This window comes from Carettochelys insculpta, chromosome 24 (assembly GCF_033958435.1).
Source record: "Carettochelys insculpta isolate YL-2023 chromosome 24, ASM3395843v1, whole genome shotgun sequence".
In the NCBI taxonomy this organism is placed as follows: Eukaryota; Metazoa; Chordata; order Testudines; family Carettochelyidae; genus Carettochelys; species Carettochelys insculpta.
This window is the reverse complement of record NC_134160.1, coordinates 9,345,095-9,366,209: the sequence shown is the minus strand read 5'-3', so window position 1 is coordinate 9,366,209 and position 21,115 is coordinate 9,345,095. Positions and strand designations below refer to the sequence as shown.

The window sequence follows — 21,115 nt, the reverse complement described above, 5'->3', positions numbered from 1 at the left end:
CAGGCCATGGACAGGAAATTCTAACAGGCTTAGGACCAGGAAATTGAGGTTCCCCCCCACCCATATCTCCCCTTTGCCTCATTTTTCTGACCACATCACATTTCCTTCTCATTAAAGGCCATGGGCACAGACTCTATGTCACCAGCTGTCAAGTACCAGGTTAATGATGCTATTTTTGCCCAAATGGTCTGGGGACAGGCAGCTGCCCAATAAACTGCAATAGGTGAAGGACCCAGTGGTGTCTTGAGGGGTTCAGATTTGTTTGCAGAAATAACAGGGCTGACACACTAACAGAGCGGTGGCTATGTTAGTCTATACTCCAACGAAACAAAGCAGCAGAAATGTAGCGCTTTAAAGACCAACAATGATTTATTCGATGATGAGATTTTGTGGGACAGACCCACGTGGATCTGATGAAATTGGTCTCTCCCACAAAAGCTCATCACCAAATAAATCATTTTGTTAGCCTTTAAAGTGCAACTGAACTGACACAGGTTGAACCTCTCTAATCCGGCATTTTCTGGTCTGGCAATATCCGTTCTCCAGCATGATTTTAGGTGGCCAGATGACTCCTTATCATGAATGTGGCTAAGTTCCCATGGTCCGATAAAGTTTGTTTCCAGCCACCAGTCCTGGCTCTCAGTGTTCTGTGTTGTTGTTTAGCTCTAATTTACCCCTAAATGTCTTCTAAGAGCCCATCAAAACAAAAAAGCAGTCACGTAGCACTTTGAAGACTAACAAAATCATTTACTAGGTGATTGGTTTTTGTTAGTTTTTAAAGTGCTACATGACTGCTTTTTTTGTTTTGACAGTATGCAGACTAACACAGCTCTCTCTGTTCCTAAGAGCCCAGTAGGCAGTAGAAGTGTTAGTGATGCTGCTAGACAATACTGACCTCCTGTGGTTTGGCAAATTTTCTCATTTGGCACCGGCCTGGTCCTGAGGGTGCCAGACTAGAGAGGTTCAATGTACAATAAAAAACTTGAACAGAAATAGCCCTGGAGGGCTTTCGTTGGGTTTCGCTGGGTGGGTGTTTGGCTGTTACCTTCAGAGGGACCAGGCTTTGGGGTTGACAGCTCCTGAATGGGCCAGAGTGCGTATCTGGAGCTGGGGATGCTGTAGGACACACAGATGTGCTCTGTGAACATGCCCAAAGAGCCCTGATGAAAATGCTAGGCTGAAGCATCAACAGTCAGCCTGTGCCTAGAGAGCAACAGAGCCCTAGCCCTGCTTGCAGAGATGCTGTGCGCAGGGTGGAGGGAGCCCAACAGGAGATTTCCAGGCAGCTCTGGGGCATCCCCAAGAGACGCAAGTTTCAGTGGCTGTCCCATCACGTGGCCACCATCCTGGTGGGAATCCATGCAGAGCCCACCACGCCCCCAGTGACTGAGTGTGCTGCAGCTGAGACACACTGGCTCTACTAGCTCAGACCTGAGCCCAGGACCAGGAACCAGTCCCTCGCCTCGGGAAGAACCGTCACTGGGCCATCAGGCCAGCCCCTGCTCTGGCTTTTAATCAGTGTTGCGTTTCCCAGAGCTGGAGATGACCAGCTCCTGACTGGATACTGCCTGTCTCCTCATGCAGCACAGCCAGGCTGGTGCACATCCCACAACAGCACACGGATCATGACTCTCTCCCCCATGCCGTCTCGGGACTGACCTTGCACTCTGAAGAATTTTTTTAGGCCACTCAAACCAGGGTGCCCAAGGTGTGCACCGATGGTGTCAGCAAGAGGGGCTTTGCTTTCCCACACTCGCACGCAAGGAAAGGCCCATCTGTCTTCTTGACACTGATGATCTAGGGGTGTCTTAATGACACAAGAATCTGTGCTACAAACAGCAGCTCATTTCAGATTACAGCGTCGCCGCGTTCCCAGCTCCGACATGACCATCGCTCATCTTCCTGCTGTCATGGCTCTGGCCTCATCTCAGCTGTACGTGCAACAATACCCTGGTGTGAAAAATGCATTACTTGGGGGGCATTTCTATGTCCTGTGCTGGAGGGTGGGTGTCAGATGTTTTAATTAAGCAATCTCGTTAGCATTCCTACAGGAGCACTGCAAAATTCCACTGGTGTCACCCAAGTTGCCCCCACCCATCACTGCATGACCACTCAGGAGAGATTCAGGTGCTGCTCAGCTGATTAACAGAGAACCCACAGCCAGCAGCATTTCTGTTGGTGGTGCACATCTGTACATGCCTTGATGCAAACTACAAAATTTATTCCACACAGGGATGGAAAAATATTAGCGGGAACACTGCTCTGCACCTTTGAAAATCAAGCTGGAGGGTTGTCAAGTTGGATATCCAGAACTGAGGCTGCCAGACGAGGCCGCTTTGGCCAATGTAGACCTCAACCCTCTTTGCTTCAGTTAATCAGGTGTAAAGCGATCGTAAGCTTCACACGACAGGTAAGCAGTAATGCACTGGTCACAGAAATGTAGCCCTGGAAGAGATCTCAGATCATTGAGATCTATTCCCCACCCATCGGCAGGAATATCTAAATCATCCTGGCAGATGTTTAACTTGTTCGTAAACACCAACATCTACCGGGGTCAGCAAGACATGAGAAGTCATTCTTCTGCTCTACTCTGGCTGGTTAGGCCTCAGTTGGAGTATTGTGTCCAGTTCTGGGCACCGCATTTCAAGAAAGATGTGGAGAAATTGGAGAGGGTCCAGAAAAGAGCAACAAGAACGATCAAAGGTCTAGAGAAAATGACCTATGAAGAAAGGCTGAAAGAACTGGGCTTATTTAGTTTGGAAAAAAAGAAGATTGAGGGGGGACGTGATAGCAGTTTTCAGGTATCTAAAAGGGAGTCATAAGGCAGAGGGAGGGAACTTGTTCTTCTTGGCCTCTGAGGATAGAACAAGAAGCAATGGGCTTAAACTGCATTAAGGGAGGTTTAAGTTGGACATTAGGAAAAAGTTCCTGATGGTCAGGGTGGTCAAACACTGGAATAAATTGCCTAGGGAGGTTGTGGAATCTCCATCTCTGGAAATATCTAAGAACAGGTTAAATAAGCGTCTATCAGGGGTGGTCTAGACAGTACTTGGTCCTGCCATGAGGGCAGGGGGCTGGACTCGATGACCTCTCGAGGTCCCTTCCAGTCCTAATATTCTATGATTCTAGGAACCTTTCCAAAGCAGAGTGATGAAATTTGACCGTTTGACCTCTATGCACGGGCCAAGTGCCGGGGATACTTTTTAAAGTCACTAATAGTCCTACTTACAGCAGCTTCATTAATAAATAAATGACAAAGCAGAGCTTTGCCATTCAGGTGATGGTTGGGAGCATTAGCTGATCTTTTGTTAATACACAGGCAGCCTGGCTTTGAGCAAGCTCCCGGCTGCATAAAAGAGGAGGGGCGGGGCTGAGCTCTTGGCATCTGTGCCGGGGGTTGCTGACCACCTGATATATACCCATTAGCTGCACGACAAGAATAGATTTTAAAGAGATGAGTAAAGTAATTCTAGAGAAGTTCTCTGAGATCCGTGTTTACAAGAACCTGATTTTTCTTTCCAGTGGGTGTAAGTTACAATGATCTCCACTGTCAGGCTGTGTCTACACTACCAAAATAACTTTGAAGTCAGCAACTACCCCCACCGTACTTCCAAGTTAAACTTTGAAGTAGGGTGCTACTCCATTCCCAGGAATGGAGTAAGGACTTCGAAGCTGGGCTCCCTACTTCGAAGTTAACTTTGAAGTAAGGGAAAATGCGTGTAGACTCTCTGCTGGCTACTTTGATGTAGTGCCTAACTTTGAAGTTAACTTTGATGTTAGTTCCTAGTGTAGACACACTCTCAGAGTGGTGAAAAGGGGCTTCGGTGGAAAAGAAATCAGGCCTGTAATGTTTTCATCATCCTCTGGACCAACCTTGCAAAATCATTGTGCCAGTCAATTAGCAATTAGAAATTCTGCCTGGGCTAATCAACTGACACAATGATTTTGCAAAGCCATGCCCAGAGAGTTGGCCAAGTGCCAGGAGAGCTTTCAGGATTAAAGCACTGCCACATCAATGCAAATTATGATTAGCAGAAAAACTTAAGCCTGTGGGTCCAATATTGTCCTGCCGAGACATCAGCAACATGTGAACACGTTTGTGTCATCACCGGCTTTCAGGGAGGATAATAAAGGCTCGAGCGGGATTATCTAGATACAGCTGTGATTGAAATAAAGCTCCATCAATCATCCCTCCCAGGCCCCTCTCCTGTGTTGCGTGTTTAGTTCAGGAGGCTGCGAGATGTCTGGCTTTCTTTACGTGCTCTGTTTTGCCCAGGCTTTTGGTTTTTGAAAGGCTCTGTTCATCTGGGCTTGATCAGCCAAGTGTGGAGCTGCTCCTAAAGGATGCTAAGCCTCCCCCCGACCCCACACTCAGTGCCTGCTGAAGTGGGTGAAGGATGCTCAGGATTGGGCCCTAAACTGTCACACCCGGGAGGTCCAGAGCGGTGCTGCCATAGTAAGGCCTCGCCAGGCTTGCAAATCAGAGGGCAAACCTCCATTTGGCACAGGCCCAAATGTGATGATTTCACTTTCTTTTCCACCCATTGCATTTCATTGGCAGGTGATCTCATAGCCACTCACAATTTGCACAGGATCTGCTGCGGCAGCTGAAATCACCTGCAGTCCGGCCCAGTGTGGAGTGTAGGCTCGCATCCAGAGCTCAGCTGAGCCCTGGGATGGCTGTCGGATAACCCCATTGAACAATGCCACGCCCCGACACACACAAGTCCTCAGCTCAGCCCTTCTTCCTTCCAGGGGAGATGTATTCGGTTCCAGGCAGTTTACCAGGTGCAGATTTTTCAGGAGAAACCTTTACAAACTAAGGTCCTGTTTGCTCTGCCTGGACTTTAAAGATCTCAGGGCACTTTTCATATGAACACGGAGCTGGCCTCAGCCTTCTTAGACAAAATTTCCCCATTTTCTTCCTATCAGACAATGTGGCTGTATCATGCTGGGCAGCTGCCTTCAGTGGCAATGTGCGAACTGATGTGGGTGCACAGAGGTTAGACTAGCTGACCCTTGAGCCTATGATTTATTCTGGATTTACACCAGTATCGCTGAGATCCGAATCTAGCCTACCGCTGGGGAGGACTGGGGAAGAAGGGTACTGTTCTTTAAAGTGTGCAGCAGAGGAAGGGCTCCCATTATTATAGGAAACGCATCAAAGCTTTTTGTCTTCTGTCTATTCTCAGAACCCTTTGTCTCCTTAATCCTGCTACGGACTGAACAGTTCAGCTCCCTCTCCTGCACTGGTCTGCGGCGATGCAGTCCCCACATATCGTGAGTCTAATACCCTCCTCGATTCAACGTTAACCTTCTTGTGTTGGCAAACCAGTTTAGTGGGTTACCTGAGTATGGGAGGGGAAGGCGTTTCACCTTCCAAAGCTCCCTCCGGTGAAGATCTGACCTTGGTCTTGTCTGGATGGTGCTTTTCCCCTTCCTGTACTAAGCCTAGCAGTTCTGCAATGCCTTTCACCTCAGCACCCCTGAGAATCGGGCCTATGTATGAGGTCAGGCAGCCTAATTTGCCAAGTTTGGCCTAAGAGAAGCACAGTTGTGAACAGCACCTGGGAGTCCTGGGTCAAAGTTTTGTGAAAGCTGATGCCTAAAGCCAGGTTTTTAAGTCCACATTTCAGCACATGAATAAGTGTTCTGATTTTTCCCAAAAGGGCAGGGTGCCTGACAGCTCCCCTGAAATCACCTGGGGCTGGGGGGGCTTTGTGCTTGGGGAAAGCATTGTTATAGGCTGGGAACCAACTGGCTAAGCCGCAGTACAGGGGAGAGTGACCTAGGGGTTATGGTAGATGAAAGGCTGGATATGAGTAAACAGTGTGCCCTTGTAGCCAAGAAGGCTAACAGCATATTAGGGTGCACTAGAAGGAGTATTTCGAGCAGATCTAGAGAGGTGGTTGTTCCCCTCTATTCAGCACTGGTGAGGCCACATCTGGAATACTGTGCCCAGTTTTGGGCCCCCCCCAGTATAGAACGGATGTGGATGTGCTGGAGCAGGTTCAGCGGAGGGCAACAAACATGATTAAAGGGCTGGAGCACATGGCCTACGAGGAGCAGTTGAGGGATTTGGGCTTATTTAGTTTGCAGAAGAGAAGACTGAGGGGGTGATTTAATAGCAGCCTTCATCTTCCTGAAGGGGAGCGCTAAAGAGGATGGAGAGAACCTGATCTCAGTGGTGACAGCTGGCAGAACAAGGAGCAATGGTCTAAAGTTACAGAGGGACAGGGGTAAGTTGGATATTAGGAAAAACTACTTCCCCAGGAGGGTGGTGAAGCACTGGAATGCGTTGCCTAGAGAGGTGGTGGATTCTCCATCCCTAGAGGTTTTTAAATCCCAGCTTGGAAAGGTCCTGGCTGGGATGATTTAGTTGGGGTTGACCCTGCTTTGGGCAGGGGGCTGGACTAGATGACCTCCTGAGGTCCCTTCCAGCCCTAGGATTCTACAATTAAATCAGGCCTTAAACAGGTGCCTAAATTCGGACTAACTTTTGGCACCGGGCTCTGATCCTTACTTGTGCCCTGAAATCAGTGGGCGTCAGGCACCTAAATACCTTGGAGAATCTGGGCCTCGAGTGAGGAAATGAGTGCCTGTGGGACTCGCTCACTGTGGTAGGAACAGAACCCTGGGCCCCCAGGATCTGGTACCTTCCTGGACTCAGCACCCAACTCCAAACAGCCATGCCAGTGCCCTTTAGCCGCTGCCCCAGCAAACAGCTTCCTGGGGTCTCCGTGCAAACCTTTGGTTTCATGCAGGCCCACTGACGGGGGGTGGGGTAAAGGGGGGAGTTGCTCTGGGGCCTGGCATTTCAAAGAGGCCCAGAGTTCTGGCCACTGCCTCTGTTACTTAAGCAGCTGGAACTCCAAGGCCTTTGGAAGTGCCAGGACAGACAGGACAGTGCTGTGAGGGTGTGGAAGGAGGGCCCAGTGCCCCAGTCTGGGTGGTGCCGAGAGCTGCCTGCACGGGGACAGAGCTGGGCCGTCTTCCCACCTGGCCCCAGGGCCTGCAGTGGTTTTCGGCCCTGCTGGTTTTGTGCTCCGAGAAGCATCTCCCCAAATCAACGCACATTAATTGCTGTTCAAACGCAGGCTCACCGTCTTGTACCGAGGCCCCTCTGCCGGGCTGGCATTGTAATTCCTGGCCCGCTGTCCCGTTGTGAGGGCAGAGAAATGAGGAGCGGCTGGCAACATCCAGCAGGTGGCCGTGGGGTTAAACTAATACACCACTTCTTTTAATTCTCGGGAGAGCAATTACCCAGCCAGAGGCGCATGTCACGCTTCCGGGCAAGGGGGTTTAATTATGCATGAGGCAGAGTATGTCCGTCTCAAGCACGAGGACTGAACTTGGTCTCTTTTGGAAATTCCTGGGCAGCTGAGGGAACTTGAAATAGCTGCCACGCGGAGAGGGGGTGCGCCTGAACCTGCTGTGACTCAGGATCTTCGGTAAGGGCCGCACTTGGAGGTGCGGGTCTGATTCCCACCGCAAGGAGAGATCCCCTCGCTAGCTCGGATGGCATGCGCTGAAAGTAGCGCGTCACCGTGGCGGCACAAGCGGCTGGAGGGAGCAGCCAGCTGAGAATATGCTCATCCGAGCCCACAGGCCTCTGGAAGACAGCTCAGGGAATGAACCTCTGGGGGTGAGCTGTCATGATTCTCCCAGTCCCCTCACACACGCACCCTGCGCCTGATGCTGAGCTCACATGCATTGGTGCGATTCCACTGCGTGCAGGGAGGCTCTTGTGAGCAACTGAAGGGGGCAAATGCAGTCCCGCCTTCTGCCTCTCCTCAGGGAGTTGGTGGTGGGTCTGTGCTGCTCCCATGCCTGGCTGCATGGGAGGATGAGCCAGTCATTTCTGAACCCCAGGCTGAATCCTGGCCACGGCCAAGCTGCCGCAAGGCTCCCATGCATGCCCCCTCAGAGAGTGATACTGCTTCCATTTTACAGAGGGGAAAAGTGAGGCAGAGAGCCGGTCAGTGACTTGCCCAGGCTCCTGCTGCGAGAACATGGCAGGGGCAGCAATGGGGAGAGGCAGCCTTGTATCTGGTCTCAGCACTCCTGTCCTTTGGGCCCCCCTTCTTGATGACTTCTTGTTTTTCCCTTGCACTCTCAGGGCCTTGGTCAGCCTTTACTCCTTTGCAATGGGCTCTTTTCCTGGGGCTCTTTCCCTTCTAGTCTCCCACACAAGGCCCCTGATCAGGGCTGCCCTAAGCTACCGCACCGGGTCCTCTGCCCCTCGCCACCACACCAGCCAGGGCTGCTTTCCTGGGGAGTCTCTTTCCTTCCCACCCTGTGCAGCCCTGGGAAACAGCAGGACCTCGCAGCCTAACCAGGGCGCACTGCTGCAGGGACCTGATGCAGCAGCTCTCGCTGCCAGTGTGGCTGGCCACATCTGATGCAGCCCTGGGCAGGGGCTGGTCTGACCCATCCAGGATCTCATCTCACTGGGTCCCCAGTACACAGGAGACCCAAGATGTTGGCCTTCTGCCTGCTTTCCAGCTAACTGACCATTCACCGCTGCCCTTGCGGCCACGCAGGGAATTGCCCCTGGGCATGGGGAAGGTTAAGGCAGATCCTTTCACAGAGGAAATGCTTCAGCCTCTGCACCCTGTGGGGCTGGCCAGGGGCCCTCGGATTCTGATCATCACCTCCCTGACTTCTCAGGCTCCCTGCAGCCCCAGATAATCTCTATCTGATGACACACGCAAGCCACATATTAACCTCCCGCTACCTCCTAATTCTAGCAGGCTGTAATGCTGCTGTCCTGAGAGGCCTTTCCTGTTGAGCTGACCTCCCTGCGAGAGGGAGATTTTAGGAAGCTATTATGGAGCTGCCGCAGGGAATCTGTTGCAAGGACAGAAAGCCTTGGCGAGCTCCAGGGAGCGCCATCCTCTATACCCGGGCCAGTGCCGAGCTTTGTGAATGCCGCCTTCTACCCACCCACAAAACAGCAAAAGCACTAGCAGGGGCCAGCTGTCTTCACCCTGATTTGGACAAGGCCACCTTTCAGTCAGGGAGGGAGGCTGAGTGGCTGGAGCCCCGCGCCAGCCATGGCACCTTCTGAGATGGCCAACAAAGAGGGTGCTGATGTGGAGACTAGGCCATGAGGGACAGCTTGGCAGTGATTAATGTGCCAGCCTCGGATTCACATGACCAGGGGGTAATTTCCAGCTCTGCCACAGACTCCCTGAGTGACCTTGGCCAAGTCACTCCCTCCCTCTGCACCTCACTTTCCCATCTGTATAATGGGGATACAGCACTGCCCTGCCTCCCAGGGTAGTATGAAGATAAGAACATGAGAGAGCAGGATCTATTCAGACCTGATGGGAGAGCTGTGACTGCACCAGTTGGAAAGCTCCCCGGCCATCGGATAGTCATGGGCTACTGAGCGACGATCTAGAGGCGAAAGATGGTGCTGCAGAATCACTGTTCTGAACTCAGCTACTTCTTCAATGTGTGTGGAGGCCAGAGAGAGGAAGAGAGAGACTGGCAAGGGGACCGCTGCAGGGATGCTACTGAGCGATGCTGTGGGTAGCATGAGGTGGGGACAGACGGAGAAAGTCCCTGGACACAAGGGGACCACATCTGTAGGATCCAGAGGACCCAGAGAACCAATGGGGCATGAGGTGAGCCCTGTGCATTTCAGCTGCCCAGCCAGGTCTAGCTTAGCATTACTCACCCCTGGGAAAGGCCCATCCTTTCCAACACCCCAACCTGATCTGGAGCTGCTCATGGCTGGGGCAGGCATGCCCTGTTATCCATGGCAAACTTTGATCCGCAGCGCTGCAGTGTTCAGCCAGTGCTAGGAGCCTGTTACCTACTTCTGTGGCTCCCTGGGGAGTACGAATTCCCTCCAAACCCCCGGGGTGGAATTTATCTCTTGCATTTAAGACCAGAGGCTTCTAGCTGAAGTCTGTCACTCACTGGGACCCTTGGTGAGTGGATAAGCAGGTTGAATTATTTTGTTAGTCTTTGAAGTGCTACAGGACAGCTTCTTGGTTTCGAGAGTATGAAACAAAGAGGATAAAACAGCCCTTCTCCGCCAGCCTGTCTCATGATCCCCTCGGCTGAGTCACGTCTTGCTAACTGATAGCAAGGGCTTGAACCGAAACGCATGGGCGATAAGACACTGGCCACCCAGAAAGTGACTCATTGTTGACAACCATCATCAATAATGGCTCCTAGGAAGATGCGGGAATTGCCAGATGGGAGCAGATCTGGGAGCCGCCTCATTCCAAATCCTGTCTCCAACTGGGCCCAGCACCTGCTGCTTTGGAGGGAGGGCAAGAAAGTCTGGAGCGACTCTAGATTTACCTGCGCGTGGCAGGAGTTGGCCTAACACCCCACCCCTGAAGCTGGGGTGGTTCGATCCCTTGTAGGCCACATGTGCCCTCTTTTCCCCACTAACTGAGCGGGTGCTGAGAACAGCAAGGCACAGCTGGGACAAACCCACTCCCCGGCAGGCAGCATGACGGAGCCTTGGTGGAACTGCTGTGGAGAGCAATGCCCTGGACGCCTGCCAAACTTCTCAGCCCAGGCCAGTCTCGCCTCCCCTGAATGTTCCTGCTGCTGGAAACCTTTGGTCCATAATAATTTGAAGTACCGAGGACATCCACTAACACTGGCCTGTGCCTGATGCCGCGTGCAGCCCTGCTGGAAAATCAGGGCTGTGTGGCTCTGGAGAGGTGCCAAGTGCTTTCAGCACAGAGCAAAGTCTATGGGGCTGTAGCTCTTCAGCACCTCTGGGCAGGCACCCAGCAGCTGGCAGGATGAAGTCCTTACTGCCTGGATCTGGCTGCACATTGGATCCCCTGGAAAGCACTGTTGAAATTCAGCACCTTTCAGGATCAGCCCCTACTGCGGCGTCTGCACCGCAGAACCCCCCCAGACAGGACCGTGAGTCTTGGCGCCCAGGGCTACAGGCATGTGCTTGCGCTACTGCCGTGGGTCTCACTCAGGGGTGCTTCGAGGGCCCCGAGCAGGCGGCAGCTGGGGCACCACCAAGCAAGGCCAGTATTAGACTCGCTGGACCCAGGCCAAAATGCTGAAGCTGCTTTGCATAGGGGTGAAGTCCAGGGCCCTGAGCCCTTCCACTCAGGACTAAGCCAAAGCCTGAGCAACTTAGGCTCCTCGGGGGGCCCTCTGACCTGGGACCCCTCCCCTGCTTGCTCCCTTACCCCCCCACAAATGCCGGCCCTAGCTTTTACATGCAGAAATCTAGTTGTGGTGGCCCAGTTTGGCCAGGGACGTTTTCAGAGCAGGGGGGTGGGGAGGGTTACAGAAAGTTAAAGGTTGAGAGCCCCTGCGCTACGGCTTCTGTGGCATAGATGTTTCCCTTTGGGCTAGAGGCAGGCTCTGCGACCTGCTCCCGCGCTGGGTTTTACAGCCACAGCTCCAGCTCGAAGGGGGATGTCCACGCTGCTATTTTCGGTGCCATCGCGTGAGCCTACATCTGTAGATCCGGGCTCGGACCCCGCTTGGTGCTAGGGGGCTTGGCAGTGTAGATGCAGGGCTACACTCAAGCAGAAGGTGGAATTTCCAGCTTGGGTAGCCAGATGGCTACTCACTTTGATCCAGCTAGTGGGCTAAGAGAAGCCACAGCCGTGTAGGTGGCAGGACTGGCTTAGCCACCTGACTCCCGAGTAAGCCTAGGATCTCAAGCAGGACTGTATTTGGGGCAGCTACCCATCCTGCTGCCTGCACCACTGCAGCTGTCCTCCTGTATTTAGCTGCTAGGTCAATTAAAGCTCCTGGAGCTGGTAATTATACCTCCAGCTCGAGTGTAGACGTGTCCTTATTGAGTAAAGACTCCACAAAACACCGCATTGCAACAGCTCAGCTGTAATCCGTCTCCTTCCCAAACTAAGAAGTTCTCCTAAAACTGCCTCCCCACCAACTACAGCACCAATACAGGCCAAGGTCCAAAAGTCTGAATCCAAATTTCAAATGCCTCCAAGTTAGGAGGCATTGAGCTCTGAGGGTGGTGTTAGGGCTCCTCTCCGATACAAATATTTAGGATGGGGGTAGGACGGGTGTGGGGAGAACGTATCGTTCGACCCAGCTGGAATTCTAGAAAAAAGCAAATCGTATTAGGGGCAGGCCCGCTGATCACCGACAAGCACAGCTTGTACTAGATTATGTGAACTTTTATACAGAACAGGCAAGCCCGGCACAGGCAGACTTTCACGTCCCATCAGGGAAATGAAGCCGTGATTTATACTGAGAGTTGGGAAGGTGGGGACATTACTAAGGAAATTGCACCTCCCCCCCACACACACCCCCCTCCATCTGTTACATGTCTGTAAATGGTCAAGGCCTGATCTTCAGCTGGTGCAAATCAGAATTCACACCAGTGGAGGATATGATTTTTGGCCAGGAGATACATATTTTCCTCCTTTCTTCCTCTCTCTTTGCATTGCCTAGCTACATTTCGGAGCTCATTCACCTTGGTCCAGCCCTCAGCTCCTGTGAAACTTCTCTCCCTGCATCCCCTAGGAAAGTCAGCTATAAATCACTGGATCAGAGTACAGCTGCACATCAGCGATGACTTACTTTTCGTAGTCCGAGTTATCCTTGTCACAGCGTGTGTCCTTGTGTTTCTCCCAGTCTTTGCCATGTTTGCAGGTAGTCAGAGAGATGATATCCTTGCCGTTATGGATGTGATGTAAAGCATTCCTGGTGTCAGAGCCAATGCCCGTCAGGTATCTTTTCCCTTTAAAGGCTAACAGATATTTTTTCTTAGGAGGCACGGAGTTGTGGTACAGCCAGCCCCTCTCACCTCCCTTCTGAGGATGCTCCTTCGAAAACAAAGGGATGGAGATATCAAAGCCAGGCCTGAAGTTCTCAACATAAAAGCTTGCCTTGGCCAGGATGGCCTGTCCAATGTCAAAGCCTAGGTCCTCAGTGTAATTTGGCCAGGTGCCTGAGTACAGATTAAATATCAGATGGTTTCGACCATCGTTCCACAGAGGGAAACTCTGGATTTTATCGTTGATGTTGTGGACATATTGGAAGGAGAGATGATCCCTATCCAGTGTATCAATATTTAGGATAAAGAGGCAGGCTTCTTCTGGGTTGGAGGTGTAGTATCGGGATTCCTCAATGGATGTGATTATTTTGAAGTAACTTTCCGACACTGTGTCCTCTCTCTCCACAGGGTAGACAAAGACCTTGAAACCATATTTCTCACACCTGGAAAAGTCAAAGCAAGTTTCCATGCGGCACCTGCTGTGCTTATAGATGTTTGTTCTCGACTCCCTTCTGGCTCTGGGGGATTGTTTGTGGTAGCCCCCATCACTCTGAAGTTCTTCAGGATGTGCAAAGCTCTTGAGGAGGGACCTGTCCGTCCAGCGGGGCCAGTCCTTCAGCACTGCGGCTTTCTTTCTGGAGAGGAAGGCAAGGCGTCTTATTTGGTCTCCTCCAAAGAAGAAAAGCAGAAGCCAGGAGGCAAAGAAAGTTAGGAAGATGTATTTTTTCCTGGTCTGCATATGTTCATCTGGAAATGTGACTCCTCATTTGAAACAGGAGGTACAGCAAGGACGTGCAGAAAGGAAAACCATTCCGGTGGGCTCAGAATGGAGCATCACAGTCCAAAGTCCACTAACCAACGCCAGCTTCCAAACTGGAGCGGGAGCACTTGAATGTGTGTTTCGTACCCGGTCTCTTTCTGTACTTCAGCACGTAGTATTAATCCTGTTGGCTCTTCCAGCTTTTCCAGCCCCGCACACATTGAAGTGGACTCTTCTTGCTTTTTTTATTCAACATTTGTTCACCTCCCATGGAGCTTTCATAGCAAACCTTCCCCAGCACCGTTCGCTTCTATACCCGTTGCGCTGTGCAGGATTTCCAAACTGGCTGTCCGGCTCTGTGTTCTACGATGCAATATTGATTTCAGCATGAAACTGTGTTATAAGCAACAATCATTTTTCTACCACTGCTTGGCCTGGCTCTTAAACCCCTGGAGAGAAAGGTTACACCACTCCTTTCTCTTGTGTTAAAATTCTGTGTCATTTTAATCAGCTCTCCCACTTTGCTGGGTTAGTTCACGGGTAGGATTTCCCCCCCGCCCCTTCAGACTCAGAACTTTACACTTTCCTGCACACAGCAGATAAATGTCTCTGAGTGGCTCACTCTAAAGCTCTCATTTGGAAATCTTTTCCTTTCCACGTCTGCCAGCTTTCAATCTCAGTCTCCCCGTTACCTTCAGTGGTCCAAAGACAGAGATCACCACTTCCTCTGCCATTGAAGAGCTTCAGGAAAGCGGGCTCCAATCTGCTTCCCTTCACTTGTTCAGGCTGTGGAGCTTTGACTTCTCGCTTCTTGCTGGGCTTGGGGAGCTATTCCAGTTTGAGATCGCAGGGCTGTGCGTCTGCAGACCCTTTCTGCAGATGATCAAACCAGCCCTGGGTCACTAATTGATCAGAATCCAAGAGGTAGCCGAGTTAGTCTGTATCTCCAAAAGGAACAAGAAGTCCTGTGGCTAACATCTATAAGGTGCCACAGGACTTCTTGTTGTAGTTGATCAGAGTTATGCTCACATCTTCAGTCTCATTAGAGAGTCTCTGCGGGTCTTCTAGACTAAGATCTTGTCTTTTTCTGCCTGTTCTTTCTCTTTCTCCCCTTTGGTTATCCCTTTCTCTCTGAGTGGAGAGTTATTTCTGTATAAGTATGGGTTGTTGTTTTTTTTTTTATCTGCCACTTCACTGGGTTTACTACACTCTCTCGTTTCACCTTACGTAATTAGCTCTCTCTACCTTCTGCATGTATAGTGTGTACATATTTACAGAGTGTGTCCTAGTTACTGTACAAAGTCACCTTTCTCTCTGCACGCCTATTTTCTATTTCCATGCCTACCCTCATTAATCCGTGATTCTTTGTTTGCTCTCCACTCATCTCTTCTTCTGTCGCTCTGTTGAACTACATTTATATCTTTTTCTCACCACCCCTCTATTTTTCTCATGCTGATTACTTACCCTGATCACTGGTAGCTCTCTATTCCCGGGTATGTATCTGGCTTGAGCTTCTTTCGTCTCTCAGTATTTCTGCCTATTTTGATCTCTGTCTGTCTTTACACCTCTATTTATTCATTTTGATTTCCATTTCTTGCTGATCCCTCTATGGTTATTTCCAGCTATCGGTCTTGGTCTGTTCATCTGTTTCTCTACTTCAGTTCTCCGTCTCACCCGCAGGCTGCCAAGCAGCAGCTGTTACACGGCGTTCTAACGCCACTTTCACAACATTCCACCCCGGCCCCGCCCATCTCGGCTCTCATTCGTTCCCCAGACCTTCCGAAGGCGGGGCCTGTACTTAACCCCTTCCTCGCCGTGCCCCAAAAGAGGAGGGGCGGGGCATTTCTAGGTACTGGGGGTGTGCTCGGATTGGCTGTTAGGCGCCTACTCGAACTCAAGCAGGGGCTCTGCGAGCCTAGGTGTGGAACCCATAGAGGAATAATCCTAAAGCAGCAGCAGCATCATGATCATTTTTATTTATCTTATTATTGTCGTCATCTTCCAATCTCTGCTCCTGTCTCATCCCATCCCATTTGCGGTCCAGCTGCCCCCTCGTGCAGGAGCCGGGGAGGAAAGCCTGAGCCTGACAAAGGTATTGGTAAGAGCTCAGAAAAGAGCCTAGAAATTGCCTTCCCACCATCACCCCACACACTCTACAGTGATTCATAGATATGGAAAATCCAGGTGATTCATTCCCCACCTGCACCCCTTAAGTGATGCATTCACACACACACACTCACACGCACCCCTTCTTAGGTTAACTGTGATTTGCTTGCAAGAGGGAAGCCAGGGAGATTTTCCCCATGCCCTGCTATGGAAGAGTCCTGGCAGTGATTTATTATTCCCAGACTAGGATGAGCAGGAAAAATTCCCACATGTTGCTGAATCTTCTTAGCAGTGCATTCTAGGGAGGAAGAGAGAAAATATCCTATGTGGCTTTCAGAGTATTCAGCGCAGAGATGAAGTTTTGGGAGAAGCAGGGCAGTCCCCAAACGATGTCTGTCAGGAAGAGGGAATGCCAGGAAATCCAACCCCTTTTCCCTGTCTCCATTGCCTGCGCCGTACAGACACACACCTGTAGACTTATCAGCAATTGCTTTGTGCTCCCATGAGCCAACCGCTGTGCCAGCCATTCAGCCTCCCTTTCTGAAGACTGACACTGATTACAAAGTTCTGGGCACAGCAGGAAGGAGAAAGAATCAGCTCTCAAACTTTCTGGAAAATGGCCATTTAGACAAGCAAGAGCTCTGAAAGCACTGGGCCTGGCGAACTCCATTGAATCAAGTGCACGTGAGCCTCCTCTCTGACCCAAGTGGTATCATTGACCTCTAGGGAGCTGATCCAGATTGGCCCCAGTTTGGGAAAAGATGAAAGCCTGAGACTCCATTTAATGCATGGAATTCCCCCATTGAGCAGCTCATAACATTTCTTTCTTTCAGGTGGATGACCTCAAAATCCTGCTGGGCCAGAGGGAGCTATTCTGATTTAGTCCAGCTGGGGGTTCTCCTTCCAGACTAGCAAGTAATTTGATGAGTTCTCCCAGGGGTGTTTCTCCTGGTTTTCCTGAAGTTCAGGTAGCTGCACTTTGTCTGCTTTCTGGGAGCACCACTCATATGGGAAGGAGCAGCATCTGGTACCTAGAGTCAGCTAGTGACCATCAGGAGCTATTTTCCAAAGTCCGCCAGTGAGACTTTAACCTTTAACACACCTTAACCTCAGTTTCCTCGTCGATACCATCCTTCTCTATTTCATAACCTGCAGTAGCTGCCAGCCTCACAGGGCTGTTGTGAGAATTAATTAGTAAACTGCCTTAAGGGTATAGCCTACAGGTAGCATTATTTACAAGGGAAAGCCTGAGTGTAAGTTAAGACAATAATGTTATGAGCTTACAAGGCCTTAGCTAAAAAGCCGTAAGGCTCAATAAAACATCACACGATAGGATGCTGTAATGTAATAAATAAATTTCTGGGGGGCAACCACAAGGTGCTTGTTTATGTGTTAGGAATCTGAGCGGACGCCTGACCACGTGTGCGTCATAGTAACTAATTGACCCATCGTTTGATAAGCTTGAGTTAAAAGGCCTAGTTGCTTGCGGGAGAAAGCAGAGCACCCCATTCTTTGCAGGGAGCGGCACTACAATGAAGGCAGAAGGGGCTGGGCTCCCTACTGACAGTGCTTGCAGATCAGCAACAGGGCTGCATGTTCTGAAAGTTGTGTCCCAGCCTTGGGAGATGTAACTTTCAGGAGAGGCTGGTGTCGGTGATGACAATACAGTATTGGGGATCAGGATGACTGAGCTTTGAGATCCTTTTGCAAAAGGTGATGGGAGGCTGTGAATGCTCAGACGCACACGCTGTATGATTTCTCTCAGCCTTGCTGGGGCAGAGACTCTACTAAATGGGTTAATACAGGGGTGTCCAATACATTCGCCACTTGCCACATGTGGCAGACAGGACGTCCATTTGTGGCAAACACAGCTCTCAAGCTCCTCCTGAGAGCCACATGCAAGGAGCGCTGTCTGCCCACTCCACGCACGTGCCCCACCGCTTGGTAGGAGAAGCAGATAGTGGCCGCAGCAGCTCTGGTGACTCACCAGCATTGAATTAGAATGGGGGGCTGGGGAGGGGGCCTGGCTTTGAGGACGGGGAGGGCATTTATTTAGAGCGAGGTGGGGGGAATGTGCCAAATGTTGAAAAACGAGAACCGCAATTATGGCGAGGTTTGAATTCCTAGTGGACACCACTGCGTTAATAAAACAATTGCCAATTCAAGAGGTTTCTCCTACGTGCAAGACTGGCAACTGTGCACAGCAAGGTTCCTCAACTAACTGATAATTCTCCTAGTGCCAGGCCAGATTTTGGGACAAGAACCAACCAAGTCTTAATCTTACCTAATCAATGTAATTAATACACAGTCGATAGATAAAGAACAAGATTCTGAGAAGTCCCCTCCCATCTCTTTCCTCAGACCTGACAATCACCGTCTTCCATGCCCTCCTGTCCTTTGTTCTGTCTCTCCCTCCTTCCAGCATCTCAGCAAAGTTTCCTAAGTTTTTAGAATTCAACCCACCCTGGTCTGTGCAGGTTGTAGGCTCTAAGCCAGAGGTTCCCAACCTTTTCAGTAACACGGCACACTTCAATGAGACGGACAGTTCCATGGCACACCCGCTTTTCTCAGCAGAATCAATTGCTCACAAACATCACATTTACTTACACTTAGTCTGGTTACGGTCTTAGAGAGGTTTGCAGCATAGCAGTGCATGCAGAGTGCTAAACAAGGATCAAATGGGTTGTTCAGTAATGGAGTAACCACTGAAATGGTCAATTACTCACACAGGGAGAGGCAGGTGCAGAGAGCAAGCTCCCCTTCCTGCCAGCCTGTTGGAGCCAGGACATAGCATGTAAATTGCACCCCAGATCCAATAGGTGCCTGTCCTCCTGCCCTCCTCCTTTTCCATTTCAGCTGCCTCCTGGCATCAACAGACTCCTGAGGGATCAGAATTTCCCCTCACATTGGTTCTGCAAAGACCCACACAGGAGGTACGGTGGGGAGGAATTGACTAACCCCAGGCCAGTTGGGACTCAAGCAGCCTTGCTACTTGAACCTCAACGGGCACAAGATTCATCTATTTCCCCCACACACACAAGGAGGGGAAATTGACGAAATTTCATGGCATACTTGGACAGTTCTCCTGGCACACCAGTGTGCCATGGCACATCAGCTGACAACCACTGCTCTAGGCTGTCTTCCTAGCACTTTCAGGACAGAAGGAGGCACTGGGCTAGTCTTTGGGGTGTTTGTTGCCCAGATGCAGATTCTGCTGGCTCTGTGACCTCAGTGGGGTTATTGTGAGGGGCAGAATTTGGCCCCTTCCCTGTTAGTAAAGGGTGAGGGAAAGAATGATGGAGGCATCCCAAACACCAATATACTAAATGAGGGTGGTCAGGTTTTCCGAGTGCTGAGCACCTGCAGCTCCCACTGACTTCAATGAGCTTTCAAAAGCTCGGTGCTTTGGAAAGACTGGGTAGTGTCTCTGCAACCTGAGTGTCACTAAATCTCCTGGCTCCTCGCTCCAGATACCTGCCCTTCATTCACTGCACCCTCCCTCTCCTGTTCTCCCTTCCTCCTTATCCTTTTAATCTGGGATACTCCCATGCCAGGACTCTGCCGAACTCATGGTCCATATTGGTCAATTTCACTGCCATAGGATTTTCAAAATGGTAAATATCTTGATTTCACCTACGTTAATGTGAAACTCCACAGCATTGTAATTGGAAGGGGCCTGACCCAGAAAAGCAGTTGAGGGAGTCAAAAGGGTGGTGTGAAGAGGGGTTTTAGCAATGCTACACTTACTTCTGTGCTGCTGCTGGCGGCCCTGCTGCCTTCAGAGCTGGGTGGCTGGAGAGCAGCAGCAACTGGCCAGAGTCCAGCTATGAAGGCAGAGCCACTACCAGCAGGAGCGCAGAGGTAAGGAAGGCATGGTATGGTAATGCTGCCCTTCCTTCCTTCTGTGCTGCTGCCTGCAAAGCTGGGCTCTCAGTCAGCACCCACCACTCTGTGTTCAATCAGTTCTGAAGGCAGCGGTGCAGAAGTCAGGCTGGCAATAGCATGACCCATGTAAAATGACCTTGCAATCCCCCTGCATCTCCCTTTTGGATCAGGACCAGGGTTCCCTCTATTTTTTTCCATCCGGGGTGGAATAAATTTTTTTATGTTCATCAAGGCATGAGTTAATGTGCACCACCAAGAGAAATACATGGTGCCCACTGTGGGCACTCTGCCAGTCAGCTGGGTGGTGCCTGAATCTCTCCTGGGTGGCTGCCCAAGCGCTCAGCTTGCAGGGGACACTGGTCAGAACCCCCAGTTTGAGAAAGGCTGCTCCCCCCCGAGATGCACATAACATAGCGTAAGAGCACACAGAAGGCCAGATTTCATGGCCCATGCTGTGTTTTTCATGTGCCTACCCATGCCCCTTCCCTAGTCCAATTCAATCAAGTCTTTGCCAGCTGAATTCCTCGCTCCCCCCACTTCTCTTGCTGCAGATGCTCTGATTTAGATGCTGATTCCTGTCCCCCTGCTCCTGGCTCTCATCACGCTGCTTCCATGTCATTAATCCCCACTCTTTGTTCCTACTGGCCTTCTTAATCCTCCTTATTCTCATTTTCTTCTCCAGCCTCACTGCCTTGCAAGTCCCTTTATGAGCCGGCTGCGAAGGTCATGCCAGACAGAGTGGAGATTTTCCCTGGTAAGGGAGACAAGCGGATACCAAGAAGATTGAAGTATTGTTCCACATCTTCTGTGACTTCTGCCTCCACCTGACTGGGTTCAAAGGCTTGTGTTGCAACTGGGGCAAGAGGTCTCTGTCATCACTAATTCAATACAACACAGGTTATGGAAACTGTTAGTTAATGGGCTACCGAACCTTTGCTTTCCTAGTCTGGGCCATCAAGACCCACACACTTAACCAGCTGTTCCATGCCACGAGTGAGAAGTGGCAGATCTCAGTCCGGCTCTTAATAGAAAGTTGTTCACCTCGCAATTGGCATTACTTGGTCCCCTTCCACCTTGCCCAGGCAAGGATGGGGTGCCACATGGACAATGAACTCCCCTCTTGCTCAGAGATGGGGAGTTCTCTCCAGGAGCTAGTGAAGGTACCTTGGTAGCATGGCATGAGGGCAGCTTGCCCTGCCACTGCTCAGGCTGTACCTGCCTGGCGTGGGAGAACTGCAGACTCCCAGGTGTCTGAAGCCAGAATCTTTTACTAGCATGAAATTCTCTTTTAAGAGAAACCACAAAATAGGAACGTTTTTGTGTCTTCATGCCCTTTACTGTTCCTTTGAAGTTCACCCTTAAAAAATAAAATCAAACACTCCCTGCATTGTGGCTGGATCTGAGCTCAGCACCTGGGAAGCTGCAGCTCTCCAGAGCCAGGACTTCACACGTCATGGGGCTGCTCCTGCTCTGTCTGAAGTTGATGAGGCAATTGCTGTTGATTTCAGTGAGTGGAAGAATGAGCCCCTGACACACATCAAACCCCAGCATTCATTGACCAATGCCGCCCATGTGAAGCAGCCCTTATTTGTAATGGTACGAAGAGAAGA

General features: G+C 50.8%; 1 protein-coding gene across 2 annotated transcripts in view; it reads right to left on the bottom strand.

The window, feature by feature from the left end:
- Positions 1-15,193, bottom strand: part of EXTL1 (exostosin like glycosyltransferase 1) — a 52,212-nt gene extending 37,019 nt beyond the window's left edge. The window contains exons 1-2 of one of the 2 annotated variants that reach the window (XM_074976529.1): positions 14,207-15,193; positions 12,559-13,877 (exon numbers count right to left, since the gene is read on the bottom strand). In XM_074976529.1, coding sequence (XP_074832630.1) covers positions 12,559-13,493 — 935 coding nt within the window. In that variant the 5' untranslated portion in view covers positions 13,494-13,877; positions 14,207-15,193. Of the gene's footprint in view, positions 1-12,558 lie in introns of both variants that reach the window. The other variant, XM_074976530.1, reaches the window with a different exon arrangement.
- Positions 15,194-21,115: the final 5,922 nt, after the last annotated feature.